The sequence below is a fragment of the Zootoca vivipara genome, chromosome 15 (assembly GCF_965207765.1).
Source record: "Zootoca vivipara chromosome 15, rZooViv2.hap1.1, whole genome shotgun sequence".
Lineage (NCBI taxonomy): Eukaryota > Metazoa > Chordata > Lepidosauria > Squamata > Lacertidae > Zootoca > Zootoca vivipara.
In genome coordinates this window covers 31204709-31222699 of record NC_142598.1, presented here as the reverse complement: position 1 = coordinate 31222699, position 17991 = coordinate 31204709, and the positions used below count along the sequence as shown (strand labels likewise).

The following is a 17991-nucleotide window of genomic DNA, read 5'->3' as shown; positions in this document are numbered from 1 at the left end:
GCCTTTGGGATGGTCTGATATTTGGCTTTGATTGGTGGTTTAATTGTTGCTGGGGATTTTTCCTTGTTGCAATTTGTTGATTGACAGTCCTTGCTTGGTTTAAGCTGAAGGAGCAGTTTGTGCTACCTCTTTGCTGCTCGCTTCGAATCTCCCGCCCACCCTCCGCTTCATTTAGGCCCCTTTGCTTGACCTTGCAGTGCCTGTCTAGGTGGTCACCTGTATTCAGGGGCCTGGTAGGGATTTTGCCACTTGACTGATTGGCTGGTGTCAGGTGGTTTTTGCCTACCATACTGCAATTAGTCACAACTTGTAAGGTTGCGGTTAGTCACTGGTTCAAATAATTGGTCGAGGGGTACAGATTTTGGCTGGGCCTGACCCTCATGTGATTGCTGCTGCCATATAGAAGTATTCCGTTAGGAATCCCGGGCTCCACATGTTTGTCTGTTTATCCCCGCTAGGGGTCAGGACCACGCATGAGCCTCGGGGAGCATCTGGGGAGAGGACAAAGAAGGGCTTGTCCCCCCTGCCCCGTCCTCTCTCAGGGGCTGCTTACTTACTGACTCCCCTACTAGGCTAGAGGGAGTCAGATCTGTCCCAGGCGGGAGACAGATGGCTGGGAACCAATGACTAAGCAACCACTCACATTTAATTGATTGTATTTTAATAAAAAAAGTTGTGGCCAAATTTTAATGCCAAAAACCTTAACAAAAATTATGGTGTCTGTGTGAGTTATTGGGGGGTCCTCTTGGTGCCTCAGCACGCAACCAATTAAGTACTTAACCTGAGATACCACTGTACTTAGCAAAGGCAGCCAGACCCTAGGAGATTTATAGAACAACTTGTTTCATTTGACAACAGTTAGGTTAGAAGTTGCAGAATTACCAAATAGCCAGCTGCATCGGTGGTGCCTGGGAAGAGGAGAGAACATCTCCCTCTTTTCTGGAAAACCATTATGGTGATTCGGGAGTGATGTGCTTGGTTCTGGTTGCCAGGATTTCTAATCTGAAATTCCAGGCACCTTCAGGTACCCCACTACTCCCCAAGCAGCTTCTGGGATCCTGGCCAAAATGTGTGTCATGCTTTGACAGATTGCTTTAAGTGCACTTTCATCTCCAAGAGATTCAGCTCGGCTCAAGCCAAGGAAGGCACCTCACGGGCAGAAACAGCACCGGATCAGTCTATTACTGTGAAATTATTGTGCTTTTGAACTTTTATTTTGTGTCAGTGCTTTGCACATTCCCTTCCAATTAAATGAACTGCAAAGTCCCCACACTAATTTTTGAGCACTTCGTGAAGAAGGCATGCGCACTGAGCTCTTGCGCTCCTGACACGTACTTACATATACTATTTCAAATTAATCTGCAAAGTAGTTAAATGAATAAATAGGGGGGTTATGTTAAAGTAATTAACATATCAGATGCCATATTTATGTGTGTGAGAGAGAGAGTGCAAAAAGGTAGCGTGGCTCAAGAGATAAAATAACATATTAACCACTGACTTTTAACTTAATAATCTTTAATAAACGGTGAAACATAAATTCCATGGAATATATATTTTTAACCCACAAAATTCTCTTTTCTCACACTGTGATAAGATTGTCATCATTTCTTTTTCTTTAAAGAAGAATTACTTACCAGTAACTGTGGTTCTGCATATTCATACTTGTGGAGCAAAGATCTCAGGTGCTGCTGAGCTTCAGGAACCTTCTAGAAAAGCTGTGCCTGCCATTAGTACATGACCGTACTCTTATGGCAACTGGATGTTGGGAACTGAGGTTACAAACAATCTCATCTTCTGCCACTAGCCTCAGAATCTTATGAAAGCAGCAATTTGGCCAATAGTGTTTCTTCTTTTTCCTTTTGTGATGTGACCCGAGTCCTCTCGTATGGAGACCCTGGGGATGAGCTGTACCAGGTCCCTTGGTACTTACCAACTCATAACATCAAAACCATAGTTCTCAATGCTGAAGTCGACACAAAACCAAACCTCAAATGTGCCTATTCATTGTAATAAACACATCTGCCCCTGAATTTCAGGAGACCGGAAAAGTATTGTTCTGATAATGCAACATAACAATGTCTTGGGTGGAAGAATGACGGACAACAGGTGAGTGTGATGGAATTCTGAGTGAAGCAAGCCCCAGATATAGAATGTCGGAGTTGAGTTTGACAGATAAAAGGGGTGTAAAAAAGAGTAAAGCTGAGCGAGGAGTGAAGGGGGTGCAATGAGGAAGAGAATGAGTGTGTTGTGTTCTGATAGGATTCTCAAACCACGTGTCTTGTGTGGATGTACACAATAAAGAATCCTATTGCTCTCTAGAACTGAGTAGGTAACGACAGGTATTTTGACGACCATTATTGGAAGTCTGGGTTCAGTGGATTGAGTGAAACTACTTAACTCCAAGGACCCAGGCCTCGGAGAGGAACCTAGAATGTGTCAAAGGTTTCCTCCGAAAGATTGATCATGCTGCCTATCCCAAACCAATCTTATTCTAAGTTGGAAACACATTTGTGTCTGCACATTCAGGATATGCTACGCCTGGCAGTCTAGTTTACAATGGGAGGCCATGCTTATCATTGAAGCACATCAACGGAAATTGTAAGTATTTAAGCCTTTGAGAGGCAAAGTGACATGACAAACATCTCTTAAAACTAAAGAGACAGGATAGGAATCAATTCAGAAACCATTTAAAACACATAGCAAGAAATTGGCTAATAACACTCCAAACACATCCATGCAGCACTATAATGACTATAAACTAATATGAATTATCAGTCAAAGGTTAGACTGCAAAAAAGTAAAACAGTCCAGTCCCTATAATAAATCTGCATGGGAAAATTATTCCTGATACAGCATAGTTCGTGATAAAGGAGCTGCAAGAGGGTGGGCAATGACCATTTTTGAAAATTGCCTCTGCAGACATAGGCACATGATGTTTACCCATTTTCTTGCCCATTTTAGCCTATGTCTTTTGTGTAATTCACATGGCAATAGCCACCAGCAATGTCTTTCATATCAACGTCTATTACAGGAGCAGGACTAAAGCAATGGAACTAAGATCCTAAAAGAATAACAAAGGTTGCTTTTTTCAATGTCTCAAGTACCATGAGAGAGAGAGAAAATGATTTATCACCCAGATATGTTTTCCTAGGGCTCGCCGATCAGAGCCTAGGGTTTGCCAATCAGAAGGTCGGCATTTCGAATCCCCACGATGGGGTGAGCTCCCGTTTTTCAGTCCCAGCTCCTACCAACCTAGCAGTTCGAAAGCACATCAAAGTGCAAGTAGATAAATAGGTACCGCTCCAGCCGGAAGGTAAATGGTGTTTCCGTGTGCTGCTCTGGTTCGCCAGAAGTGGCTTCATCATGCTGGCCACATGACCCGGAAGCTGTACACTGGCTCCCTCGGCCAGTAAAGCAAGATGAGCGCCTCAACCCCAGAGTAGGTCGCGACTGGACCTAATGGTCAGGGGTCCCATTACCTTTACGTTTTCCTATGCCTCAGTTCAAATTGTTGACTATACTTAAAATTGCCAAATAAAGAAGGGGGGGCACAGGAACTTATGCTACTCCATAACCTTGGGCCCTTAAATGATTGGTTTTTACCATGAATCCATTTAGACCCATTTTTTTCCTTAACTGTAGGTCACCAAAGCTTAGGCACCACAGAACTCTGCACTCCACAACTAGAATTATGCAGAGACCACCATGCAAAGGAACTTAAAAGATTATCCTTCATGATACAAGCATTCAAGTTTTAAGAACTGGGTGACGTTTCATGAAATCAGTACCAAAAAAATCAACGACAACAAAACAGAGCATCTGTTCAGATGGTGTTCCCATCACACATAGCATTTCCCCTTCCTGTTCCCCTCATGAAGTGATCATACAAATAGGTGAGTCTTTTTTTTATTTTAAGCCCAATCCCATGCTTGCAAATATATGTATAAAAAGATACAAATAAATATTGCATTCTTTATAGAAAATTTATGGAAGAGGGAGTACATTCTGAATTTATATTTTGTGGTAAGTGGGAAGAATGTAAAAACTGACCCAAATAAAAGATTGTTTCAACATGCAGTAAAAAGAACATTTGGGGGAACGGGGATACTGACTGGGGTGCAAAGGGGCTGAGAGATAACTAAAATGGAACTGTGCCAAAATGTGTAACATTCCCTTGAAGTAAAAACCCTGCACAGAAACCATCTTCTTAATGCTATGTTAAAAAGAAACGAGGCAAAAAAACCATGATCAATATAAATCTGAAACAAAGGCTATTGCATACCGTATACAATATGTAATTCATTTTTATGTGTAAGCTTGAAATAGTTATTAATTTCAACTGGGAAACTGGGTAACATCATAAGGCGATGAGATGAAAGATAAGGATCTTCTGAGAATGGGTAACTTTCACTGGTTCAGGAGAAGTTATATTCTTTTACCAAAAAAATACCTAATTCTAGTAACCCGTGCACTTTTCTGTGTAATATCGCAGGTCTTTCAAATAGCAAACAAGGGCATGAAATCCTGGCAGAGACAATCAGCCAGAACTAAGGAAGTTTGATTTTTGCTGATCGGATATGCTTCGCTTGCCTCTGTTATGTGCTAGGTGAGTTTCAACTCCTCAACCCCACTTCCATGCACTGATGTCAGAGGACATCAGTGATGATGTCAGAGGACATCAGTGAAAGACTTGCCGGCAACAAATGCTGATGTCGTCTAAAACAAGGCTTTGGGGCTCAGCAGGTGAAAGCCCTCCCTTGCTGGCAGTTACTAGAAAACAGCTGCCACTGATGTCCTCTAAGGCAAGACAGTGGCGCTGAGGAGGTGGAACTCAACCAGGCCTTATTACTCTTGCCACTTAGCTAGGAATATGGGGTATCACTTGTATCAAGAGAAAGTCAAATGTAAAAAACTGTTTTATTCAAGTACCCCATTTATATTTCAGATATTTCTCACATAAGGGAAGGTGGGGAAGGAACTGGTTGATAAAACCAATTAAAAATGTCCCTTTACAACAGGGGGGGTGGCTAAGCCTCTACCTGGATCTGTGCCGCTAAGCCAGGCATGTCCAAGTCCGTTTCGGGGGCCTGATCCGGCCCGCCAATCGATTTAATCTGAGCCCCGTGGCTGTATATGTCCTGGGGTAAAATCCTAAAAAAGCTCAACAACCTTGGGTAAACTTCAATCATAGAAAAGCTCAACAACTTTGGCCGGCCCTCACCCATGTTCACCTCATCAAATCTGTCCCTCTTTGAAAAAAGTTTGGGCACCCCTGCAACTAAGCCAAAGGATGCCACCAAGACTTCTCAATATGTCTGCTCTTAAAAGATACTCTAAATGACTGGCCATGCCAAGGGTGGCTGACTATCAAGGCAGTGAGCTATTCCTCCTTACAACTGAACTACCAGAAGCCATGCATTCAGTTGTTCTGGAACTCCCTCCCAACTCAGTTTCGACATGCACACTCCTTGCTGAACTTCAGGCGCATGACAAAGTGGGAATTTTAAGGAAGTATTCAAGTTTCTATTTGGTTTTAAGGTGAATTTTTATTTTATTTTCTGCCTGATTAATTTTTTATGCACGCTTTATATGGATGCCTTAAGGAAATAAAAATAATAAATGATAAACGGAAGGTCACTTTGTTATGTTTGTTACATGCAAGGACAGTGAGCGGCATGATTGCTGGCTAAATGTCTATAACTTTCAGGATAGCAGTTACTGGGCAGTAGAGGGTAAACTAGTATGTTCATTGGCTTATACGTAAAGATAAACAGAAATAATTTAAGAATGAAGCAAACTGAAAATCTCAAGACATTAGGGAGCATAAAATAGGAAGGCAAATCACCAGGGTTAAGGCTATTAGATCTTTTCTGGACCTGCTTCCGAACCTCTATTAGCAAAACAACATTGGGAAATAAAATAAGTGAAGGCATTTATTTTTCTTCATGCCATAGGCAGCTTTACTTTATTAATGTTTTCATATCAACTTGCTATTAAAGGCACAGAAACAAGGCAGAATGTTTATTCATTTTCTTATAAAATATATGGTGAAAGCTTAATAATTTATTCAATTATTTACCAGCGTTGCTGGATTGCGCTAGCCAGAGAGTCAGATGAATAAATTAATACCTATCCTGACCCCCTAATTTGACAGGTTTCGTTTCCAGTGAAAACTGTTGTTTTAGCAAAAGGATTGGTATGCATATTCACAATATCTTGGTGTTTACAAAAGGATGGTGCTAAGGTTAATGATGACTAATGAACACTACTTTGTAAGTCTGAAAAGTCTGGGAACATACTTCAGCCTAGTAGTAGATTTAGATTTGAATCTCCATTTCAAACTGCATGAATGTATTTATGAGGTAAAACAAAATTCCGCAAATGATAATGAGTCCGAAGCTCTATAAAGATATGGATTTACTCACCTTGATCTCTTTCATGCCATGTCCTGCTCCCAGCAGCTGGTGAATTGGGGGAAGGATAAAAGTCCCCTGTTGGGCTTGGTTCCATATTCTCATCTATGGATATAGTTTTGGGTCTCTTACTGTGAATATATAAGATGAAGCATTAATTTAACATGCCTTTATAGTGTATTAAAAGCAACAACAGACACCTCTATTGATCCAGATGGCATGTCAAGCCCAAAACTATTCGTGGATCGCACTAGATTTACAAAGAGCATCTCCGCCTCCCTTGTTCAGCCCGAACACTGAGGTCCAGCTCTGAGGGCCTTCTGGCAGTTCCCTCACTGCGAAAAGTAGGGTTACGGGGAGCCAGGAAGAGGGCCTTTTTGGTAGTGGCGCCCTCCTTGTGGAACACCCTCCCATCAGATGTCAAGGGAATAAACAATTATCTGACTTTTAGAGGAAATCTGAAGGCAACCCTGTTTAGGGAAGTTTTTAATGTTGGATGTTTTATTGCATTTTTAATTTTTTGTTGGGAGCCGCCTAGAGTGGCTTGGGAAACCCAGCCAGGTGGGCGGGGTATAAATTATATAATTATTATTATTATTATTAATATCTGACTTTTTATTTAAGATTTCTTGAATCACAAAGGTGTGTGGAGTGTCACTCATATTTTAACATGTATCATTAATGACTGGTGTTTTATCATGCTTTTAGTATTCTGTTGGGAGCTGCCCAGTGTGGCTGCTATTGTTTGACAAAATGATCGCTTTGAAAGCTTCCACTCTCTTTTGTTGACTTTCTTCATAATGTAAAATGTATCACACCTATTTGAACTTCCATTTTAATAGAAAGCATTGGAAATATTTAACTGTTACTAGTCTACACATAATTAAGAAGTACAATATTGCACCTCGTCATCATTTAATTTGCACGCCGCCTTTCCGCGGTTAAAAACTATGCTGAAGGCGGCATACGACATAAAAAGTGTTGCATAATCAAAATATAACAATGGTAATCTTAAGCTGTAAATAAAACACATCAATAAGTACACTGCTGAATTAAACAATTTCCACATAAAGCATAAGATATAAAAATAAAAATACAAAAAATAGCAGCAGCAACAACAAAAACAACAACAAAAACACCCTAACAATAGCTAGATCTTTTTAAAAACAATATGCTCACCTGGTTGGTGGAGAGGATAGTGACCTCTGTAAGTTTACACCCGAGTTCATGTCATGGTAGTATGGTTGACTTGGAAGTTCTCCAATGGGGAAGTTCACTCCAGCTCCCTGGGTTATAGGCGCTAAAGAACACAGCATTAAGATAGTCATACCAGGCTTTAAAGAGCAATTTAATAATAACAAAAGTAAAGGTAAAGGGACCCCTGACCATTAGGTCCAGGCGTGACTGACTCTGGGGTTGCGCCGCTCATCTCGCATTATTGGCTGAGGGAGCCGACGTATAGCTTCCAGGTCATATGGCCAGCATGACAAAGCCGCTTTTGGCAAACCAGAGCAGCACATGGAAACGCCGTTTACCTTCCCGCTGTAGCGGTTCCTATTTATCTACTTGCATTTTGATGTGCTTTCGAACTGCTAGGTTGGCAGGAGCTGGGACCGAGCAACGGGAGTTCACCCCGTCGCAGGGATTCGAACCGCCGATCTTCTGATCAGCAAGCCCTAGGCTCTGTGGTTTAACCCACAGCGCCACCTGCGTCCCTTTAACACTAACAAAAGCACACCCTTAAATGAAGTTCTCTCTATATTTTTGTCTAATGAGAAGCAAGAGGAAATTAATTTTCCTAGTTGCATAATTCGAGGAAAAATTAACCCATAACCAGGGGAAAGCTAGACAGTTATGTGATTAACCAGTTCTATGAGTTCTCCCGTTCCGTCAACATTTCATGAAAAAAGTGAAAATTACTGTCACAAGTACAATACTTCTGTTACACAATTTTAAATGTATTTATTCTGGACGCAACAACACAAAAAATGGGATTATTTTAAATGCACCATAAACACATGCTTGTTTCAGTTGATGAAACAGAATATTGATTGGAAAACAAACTCTTATTTTACATACATTAATATGTTCCATACATTATTTTCAGTTTCATTAATACAAGCATGCATTACATGACTTATTTACAACAAATGTGTGTATTTATTATTTCTTGGTGCCCTTCAATCAAATTCTTGGGGTAGTTTACATATAATTTACTTGCTAATTGGCTAAGGGCCCAGAACGTTAAACTAATTGTTTCATGTTACAGTGTAATTATCCCAAATGCACCTGAAATTGGAAGTTTTCATTGTTGCTGCATATTTTTGAATGACTTTAATGCAATTTAGAATACTAAAGGCTGTCCAACCATCTCGTCCTCTGTCGTCCCCTTCTCCTAGTGCCCTCAATCTTTCCCAACATCAGGGTCTTTTCCAGGGAGTCTTCTCTTCTCATGAGGTGCTGGAGGAGACTCTTGAGAGTCCCATGAACTGCAAGAAGATCAAACCTATCCATTCTGAAGGAAATCAGCCCTGAGCGCTCACTGGAAGGACAGATCGTGAAGCTGAGGCTCCAATACTTGGGCCACCTCATGAGAAGAGAAGACTCCCTGGAAAAGACCCTGATGTTGGGAAAGATTGAGGGCACTAGGAGAAGGGGACGACAGAGGACGAGATGGTTGGACAGTGTTCTCAAAGCTACGAACATGACTTTGACCAAACTGCAGGAGGCAGTGGAAGACAGGAGTGCCTGGCATGCTATGGTCCATGGGGTCACGAAGAGTCGGACACGACTAAACGACTAAACAACAACAACAACAACAACAACAACAACAACAACAACAACAACAACAACATTTATAACATGTCTTTCTTGCCAGCATAAGAAAGCTTATTCCTTGTTTAACTGATTTCCATGCTTTTTTTTTTTTACTTCCTCGCAATCATCAGTATAAACTAAACTTGGTATGCAAACCTTTGTAGAAAATAAATTGTCTGAACAGATCAACCTGATACTTCATTAAAACAAAGCTAATAGTATAGAACTGAAACTATTACTTAAATGTCAATCTTACCCTGGTCTTTCAACCAAAGGCTGAAATCTTTTGCAGGTTTATTCAGAAATTAGTTTGATGGCACTTATTCATAAGGAAGTGTGCATATGTTTGCAGCCATAATCGTACATATTTGGTGGACCTCATTGAATGGGATTAATTTATTAAATATACTCTGTAAACATGTAACTTATCTACAGGGCAAGTCAGAATGTTAGCCGCTTGCTCAAAGTCATTTAGTGAAATTCATAGGGTTCACTAATCAGATATATAATCAGATCCTACTGTATACACACTAAACAATGCGTATATCCCCGTGAAAACTGCCTGTATTTTTAAAAGCAGATGGTTTGTCAGAATATGCCAATTCAACAATGGGAGGCCAAGGGGGGAGAAGATTTCACTATAACTCAAGGCTAGGGTTCCACTGGCTTCAAATGTTAATGTTTCCTGTGGTTTGGAGTTCGGATTCTTAGCCAGAAACGTTGTAATACACAAAACTATAGGTTAAAAGAAGATAAAGCTTACTTCTCGACACCCGCACCAGTTCCGATACATTGAAGACTCCAGATTTTACAAAACTATCCTCAAGATACACTGGAAGGGAAAACATGAAAATACAATTAGTTACAATGGGATGAAAAAAAAATTCATAAATTCAAATCTTCACTCAAATTCTACAAAACTAAATTTTCAGAATTTGCCAATTATTATGAGACTTTCTAGATTGGTAGATTATTGCAAATAAATAGCATATAATTACTTTCTTGATCAGTTTTCTATTTGTTTTGGAAAACTGCCCCCCCCCCCCCGGACCTAGGCAACACCAAACTTGCACACAAGCAAATGTTTCAAGTATGTTTCAAAGTGGCTAAAATGGCAAACCTTTTACTCAAACAGATTTTTAAAAACTGTTATTATTTTGTTGTTATGTTACGTATTTTTGTCTCTCGATGCTGTAAACTGCCCTGTGTTCCTCAGATGAAGGGTGGTATATAAATTAAAATATAATAATAATAATAATAATAATAATAATAATAATAATAATAATAATAATAAACATCAGGAAGAACTTTCTGACAGTAAGAGCTGTTCGACTGTCGAATGGTCTGTTGTGGGCTCTCCTTCCTTGGAGATTTTTAAGCAGAGGTCGGATGGCCATCTGCCATGCATGCTTTAGCTGAGATTCCTGCATTGCAGTGGGCAGGACTAGATGCGCCTTAAAATGTGCACGTTTTACCCAGCTGAGTGGCAATGGAGAGGCAGCACCTGTTGTGTGTCGAGACCCCATAGCCACCCCCTCCTTGATGCGTAAGACACAAGGATATTAGGTTAATGGTTATTGGGCAAATTCAGGCCACAACTTTATTGGTTACCAAATGTGAGCGGTATTGGCTTAGGCACTAGAATTGACGCAACAATATCTGACTCCTGCCCATCACGCAGGGAGTCCTGTAAGGGTCAACCACCAATAGGGGGAGCCCCGTCGATGCAAACCAACTCGAGCTCCCCCTGGGTTCCTGATGGGGTCGTGGCATGGCCCTAGCCCAGCCCCAAGCTTCATACAAGAGCCACACTCCCAGATTCCTTTAACAGAATACCCTTAAGCTTGGAGGGGCAGGCGATGGCCACACCTCCCCTCCCCACCACAAGATCAACCAATGCCTAACCGCCAAACCTTACAAAGTTGTGACGATTGCTACGAGGTAGGCAAAAACCAAATGGCCCAAGCCAATTTGCCAAGTGGAAAAATTCCTACCAGGCCCTTCAATGGCGGCCAACTGAGGTCCATAGCAAGGCAAATATCAAAACCTGAAAATAGGGAGGGAGGGCAGGAGATCGAGGAAGCGAGCCAGAAGGAAACTCTCTGGCTCGCACCACGGTTTAAATGGGGCCCAGCCACGCCACGCCCCAGCCAGCGGATTGGCTGGGTGGAACAATAACATGGCCGGGGACCTCCGGGAGATGCGGGACTCTGCCCCCCACCCCCAGAGGGGAGTGGTTGGCCACGTGGTCCACCGCAAGTCCTCCCCACTAGGAAGTGGAGCGGATATCTATTTTCCCCTTACAGGCAGCCAGGTGAGATTTAGCAGCCCACCAAAAAGCACCTCAACAGAGCAAGGAATGGTCATGCAGGAGCAGATGCAAGGCCCTTTAATCTCCAGACCCTCCTCCTGACGCACAAAACTGAGTTGCAACTCGGGTTGTAAATAAGTTCAAATGCATTGCAAATAAAATTGACGACGCACATGGCCATTGCAGGATAGGGAAAGCGATTTGAGGGGAGTGTTTAAAGAGCGGACAAGCGCTGCTATTTTTCTTTCCCACTTTCCTTCCTTTCTCCTGTACCTGGTGATTTCCCCCACGCCTGAACGACCATTTTTTTTTCCTTTTTTGTATTTTCAATACAGCGATTTTGCAGTGGAGAGGTTTTGCACGAAACAGCTGTTTAAAACATTTAAGAAACTGCGCCACGGAGTTGCCTTTAGCAACAAGCAGTGAAAATAAACACACTGCATGCTTTCCTTTGGACTGATGAAATGAAATGGCTAGGTTGCGCTCAAGAAAGCAGAAGTAAGGTGATAGACAGCACTCGAGGAAACGTCACCACAAAAGTAAAGCTCTGCCCAAACAATGCACCTTAGTGTATTCACACAGTTGCGTAACGTGCAATCTGAAATTAGATTCTCTTCCTTTATTGGGTTATCTGTGGGTTGGAAAAATCCAAATTAACTGGCAGAAAAAGGGGAGAGCTTTTAATCCACTTTAAACTCACATGTGGAAACCCTAAACTGGGAAAAATAGCTGAGCTTAGAGAAAAGGAGTATTAAACTTTGTTTAGCATCCATTTTCTGTGCTTCAACAGCCCCCACAAGAAAACAAAATTGCTTCTGTTGGACAGTGGATTTAGTAGATAAGGGGGAAAAGTTGCTGGAATATACTTGCCTACGTGTTTAATTTCCACCACATGCAATCTGGAGTAAGGTTACCATATTTTTTTTCAATGAATCCAGGGACACTTTTCAACTTCAATGGATTTTGTATGGGGACGAATTTGTAAATCTGGGAACTGTCCCCGGGAAAAGGGGGACGTCTGGTAACCTTAATCTGGAGAACCAAGTTAGAAGAAGAGGGGATACTCTGCCCACCATTAAATAAATAGCAATTAACTTCATCTTAGCAATGAAAAGGAAATTGAAAACCTTTCTTCTCTTTGATCAGTGTAAAAAAAAAAAAAAGGTTTCTCCCTTTTACATAGCTTTTGTATATTCCTTGACCTGGGAAAAGGAAGCAGCCTAAACAGCCCCCCCCCCCCCCCGCTTTTCATTACACAGACAAAGCGATACTGAGAGCAAAACCAGCTCTGAAAACGCAGCAGACCAACAGTTTCTATTTAAAATATTAAACGAGTGTTTAAAAGCTTAAATGAGAGTAACCACATAGCTGGCGCCGTGCTGCGTTACACACCATCCCCAAGCACTCTGCTCTGCAAGTTGCGTTCCAAAGGTGCCTTTGAGTACAGGAAGGTAAACACAATATGTTCTAGCACCAAGAGGATTTGGTGAGGAGATCTAGTTAGCAAATCCACAGCGGCTGGGTACTTGACTTCCAGCTGTGTGATAGAAAATCATTCTATATTTGCAATCTGCTGGGACGGAAAATCACTCTATATTTGCAACCTGCTGTGATTTGGTTGTAGAGGCGGCAAAAGGTAAGCAGCGGAAAGTTCTTACCAAACTTTGAAAACAAAAAAAAAAGCTATTGTTGTTATGTATGCATGTGCTATGCTAGATGCTAGATGCTAACCTCCACTGAGAATAACATTTCATTCTTCTATCATCACATTTTGTTCAAGGGAAAAGAAAGAATTCTTCCCCCCCCCAACATTGCATGGTGATTTAACTTCAAAAATGCCGTGCATGTCTACAATGCTAAGCGTGCCTACTCAGAAATAAGTCCTACTGAGTTCAACAGGATCTATCACGGACTCCAACCTAAGTAATTCCTGCATTAACTCGTAATATACTTTTAAATAGAACTTCTTGGCAAATATTTCTCATTTACTCCTTGTCTGGTGGCCAGATTTTACAGCACTTAAACCTAATATAAGGATCTAGCATCGTTCACTGACTAAAGACTCCTTTTGCCCAAGAGATAATGTCATGTGGAATAGTATAATTCACTAATTATTATCGCTGCTAACTTTTAAATCTGGTGGAGGAAAAGAATCTTCCTGCAAAAATCTGAACAATGCCATTTGTTATCATCAAAGGAGATGCCTCCGTATTTAAAGACCAAAGAGCTGGAGAGGTTAATTGCTTTCTTCTTTTTTAAGGAGATGTGAAAACCCCTACTTTAATACTACAATTATGAGGCTGGTGTCATTGTGAATACCGGGCAAAGACCCAAGTACTGTGTGAGCCCATCTCTTAAAAGACAAGTTTGGAGCAAGTTGTCATAACAAAGCCTGTAAAAAAAGAAGTACCTGAAGGCTATGTGGACTTTCAGAATGAAAGCTAGTGCTTAAAAATGGATTTTCCTCCATTCAAATACACCAAATTACTAGCTGTAAATCTTGAAGGTTTATGATATAAAATATTTCATCCTACCAAGAACTACCTCTTTCAGAACATTTAAATCACAACAGCAACTTTTGTTAAAGGGCTTAGTTCTCCAGATACTTAAAATACCTGGTCTGGTATTTACAAATCTTCAGTCAGTGCATTAAGGATCTTTCAGTTTAATTATAAATTTTTGAATAAAGCTATACTGGTTTTTATTATTATTTCAAAGTCTAGAGTTGCCTTCTGGGCCCATTGAACACTAGCTCATCAGACTATGTCTTGATACTGGACAGATCATGAAGAAAGAAGTAATCAAATTGTGCTCAGATGCCACCTAATATGAGTTTTAGACTTAGGCATCCAACTAGTTAAAAAAATAATCAAAAAAATCTGGCCAATTGACCAGTCAAATGTAATCAAGGAAAGGTCAATCATTTTTAGCTTGACCAGAAGAAAACGATGCTTTAATTATCGAAGAAGAAGAAGAAGAAGAAGAAGAAGAAGAGAGGAGGAGGAGGAGGAGGAGGAGGAGGAGGAGGAGGAGGAGGAGGAGGAGGAGGAGGAGGAGTTTGGATTTGATATCCCACTTTATCGCTACCCGAAGGAGTCTCAAAGCGGCTAACATTCTCCTTTCCCTTCCTCTCCCACAACAAACACTCTGTGAGGTGACTGAGGCTGAGAGACTTCAGAGAAGTGTGACTAGCCCAAGGTCACCCAGCAGCTGCAACACTGGCACACCACAGGTTTGGCACACGCCGATTATGAAGGGATTCGCACATTTTGATTGGGCTTTGTAGCCACCACAAAAAAGGCCATGTTTATCAGGTCCCCTTTTCTCCCTCAACTGGCAGGGACTTGTTCCCAACATTGTGTTATGCCCCCAAAACTAAGCACAAGGTAATAACCCCCTTCTCCCTTTCCAACTGCAAGCTTTGGAGCTAGAGAGACTGCTGGAAAACTGATGGAAGAGCAAAGGTGTCCTGAGGAGGTTCTGCAGCAATTCCATCTCCAGGTTCAAAAGGAAATCTGGGAACATATGTCATGCTGTATTTCTGAGGTGTTCAGAGACCGACAGAAATACAATTGTCCAAGGCTGGGACTTGTCATCCTCTCAACAGCAAGGTGAGACAGCACAGCAGGAACTGAGAATGGACTTGGGAACTACAGAACAGAACTTTTAAAAATGGCAAATAATTGGTATAGTTTCTATAAATTGGTTTCTATGAATGTGAATTATTCAGTCACTACTGAATGGCTCTTCTCTTTGGCTTTTATTATAGAACTACAGGGTCAGCAAACACACACACACGCACACACACGCACACACACACACACACACACACACACAAACAAACTCAACTTAGAGATAAAGCCAAGAAACATATATTATGAAAAACAAAAATTGTAAAGGCGGATGTGCAATGGGCGAATAGCGAATATCCCTACAAACTTTGAGCAATCCTTTCTATCAAGTTCAAACAAAGACATGTAGCAAGTACTCTTAGAAAGCACTACACCATTAGGAGCGCCTCACATCATGAGATTTGTCAGCACCACAGCAGATGTAACTTAAACATGAAAAACATGACGTACACCCTATGAGATTGTATCACTTCAGAATCCAGGTGGGAATCGCATCTCTGAAGCTTTATATCTCTGGAATCGCACCAAAAGCTTGCGGCAAAAGGAACATTCAAACGTCACACAGAAGTGTTTTTCTTTTAGCCTTGTGTTAGCTTGCCATATGTACAGGTTTTGAACGGGGGTGGGAATCAGAGAACACTTAAAATTGTGTTTCTGCTTATCTGAATTAATTCTGAGGAAGTTTTGTTTGAGGTGGCCTTAATAGCCAAGGTGATATATCGTTAGTCATTATATTGTCTTTGTAAATGTATTTCAAAAATAATAAATGGTATTGGGGAAAGGAGGTGACAGTTGGCAATTGGGTGGTTAAATGGCCTCAGTCCAGTATACCTGAAGGAGCGCCTCTACCCCCATCATTCTGCCCGGACACTGAGGTCCAGCGCCGAGGGCCTTCTGGAGGTTCCCTCACTGCAAGAAGCCAAGTTACAGGGAACCAGGCAGAGGGCCTTCTCGGTAGTGGCGCCCGCCCTGTGGAACACCCTCCCACCAGATGTCAAAGAGAAAAACAACTACCAGACTTTTAGAAGACATCTGATGGCAGCCCTGTTTAGGGAAGCTTTTAATGTTTAACAGACAATTGTATTTTAATATTTTGTTGGAAGCCGCCCAGAGTGGCTGGGGAAACCCAGCCAGATAGGCGGGGTATAAATAATAAATAATAAATTATTACAGTATTATTATTATTATTATTATTATTATTATTATTCCTCTCAGCCCTGGCTGGCTTGGTCAATGGGCAGGAGTGATGACAGTCATTATCCGACGGCATCTGGAGGGCTAGCAAGTTGGCTATCCTTGCTCTAACACATGACATTAAAGCATAAACCCCTTTCTGGCTGGGTCTCCTACACGTACTCCTTCCTACAACCTCTCTAAGAATATGTTAGCTGTGCATTGGTATATTTTGTGAGGCGGAAGGATGCTTTCTAGGTTCTCACTAGGAAGTCTTTTCCTGTTTCTCTATTAAAGGGCTGGACCTGGGAAATTTAAGGGAGATTTTGAGTTTCAGACAGAGAAGGACTGGAATTTCTCCTTGCTCTTGAGTCAAAAAAAGTAGACTGGTGGCTTCTGTGGAAAAGGGATTTCTGAATTTCAAGAATCCTGAAATTATGCATGTAAAAATTCTGCCCTTTCCTATTCCAGGAAAAGGAAGTCTGGTTTTCAGTTACATTTTGGTACATATCTTCGTTTATGCTGTGGAATGTTGTATAGACCCAGACAAATTTTACATACAGTGGTGCCTCGCTTAACAAATGCCCTGCTTAACGAAATTTCCGCTTAACGAAAGGATTTTTCGAGCGGAGGTTGCCTCGCTAGACGAATTCGTTTTATGAAAAATTCGTCTAGCGAATCGCAGTTTCCCATAGGAATGCATTGTAATTCAATTAATGCATTCCTATGGGCAAAAAAAATTCAATGCATTCCTATGGGATTCGCTAAACAAATTTTTCATTATAAGAAAAGACCCATGGAACGAATTAAATTTGTCTAGCGAGGCACCACTGTACACCTATTTTCTTAATTAGGCATAATTGGAATGTTTCCTTTAATTGGAATTGTATACTTAATTTGGATTTGTAATATAAAGTGTAATTGGGAATAATTTCAATGTGATTTGATGTTGTTAAATTGGAAAATCTAATAAAAATTATTTTTATTTTCTTCTTATTTGTAATACTGTGGCCTTTATTTCAGGTCTTTAAACCTACGATTCTGCTATACCTCAGATAAACAGCCATGTTGGAAACTCAGAAATATAATCTAATTTCCAAATGGTGCCTTAAACCTAGGACGCGGTCACCACAACAGAAGGTCTAGACACACCTTTTTTATATTTACAATGAAAGCTATTACCATTATTATTCATTTCATTTCTATACAGCTTGATATTTGACAGAGAAGAAATCTCAAAGTGATTTACAACACATTAAAACACCAGTGTGGTGTAGTGTTTAGACTAGGACTTGGGAAGATCAGGGTTCAAATCCCCACTCAGTGGAGCTCACTGGGAGACCCTGGGCCAGTCACAACCTCTTAACCTACCTCACAGAGTCATTGTAGGGATTGACTGAGGGTGTGTGTGTGTGAACCATGTACTCCTTGGAGGAAAAGGTGGGAAATAAATAAGCACTTGTGATTACCTGCTTTGGAAAGCTGGAGGGGGCCAGCCAGATGGAGATGTAATTTACCAACCTGGCATCCACAGATCTCCACCTGGTTGCAACTGGACCTTTGCCAGTCTCAAAATGTGCCTGGCACCTGGGGAATTCCTAACACTGATAAACAGATCTGGGAGCACCGAGAAGGGAGTTAGCAC

General features: G+C 41.2%; 1 protein-coding gene across 12 annotated transcripts in view; it reads right to left on the bottom strand.

Moving 5' to 3' along the window:
* NFIB (nuclear factor I B) overlaps positions 1-17991 on the bottom strand; it is a 204859-nt gene that overhangs the window by 59149 nt on the left and 127719 nt on the right. For all 12 annotated transcript variants that reach the window (XM_035140574.3, XM_088658444.1, XM_088658447.1 and 9 more), the window contains exons 4-6: positions 9994-10062; positions 7593-7713; positions 6426-6544 (exon numbers count right to left, since the gene is read on the bottom strand). In XM_035140574.3, the coding sequence (XP_034996465.3) occupies positions 6426-6544; positions 7593-7713; positions 9994-10062 (309 nt within the window). The remainder of the gene's footprint in view (positions 1-6425; positions 6545-7592; positions 7714-9993; positions 10063-17991) is intronic.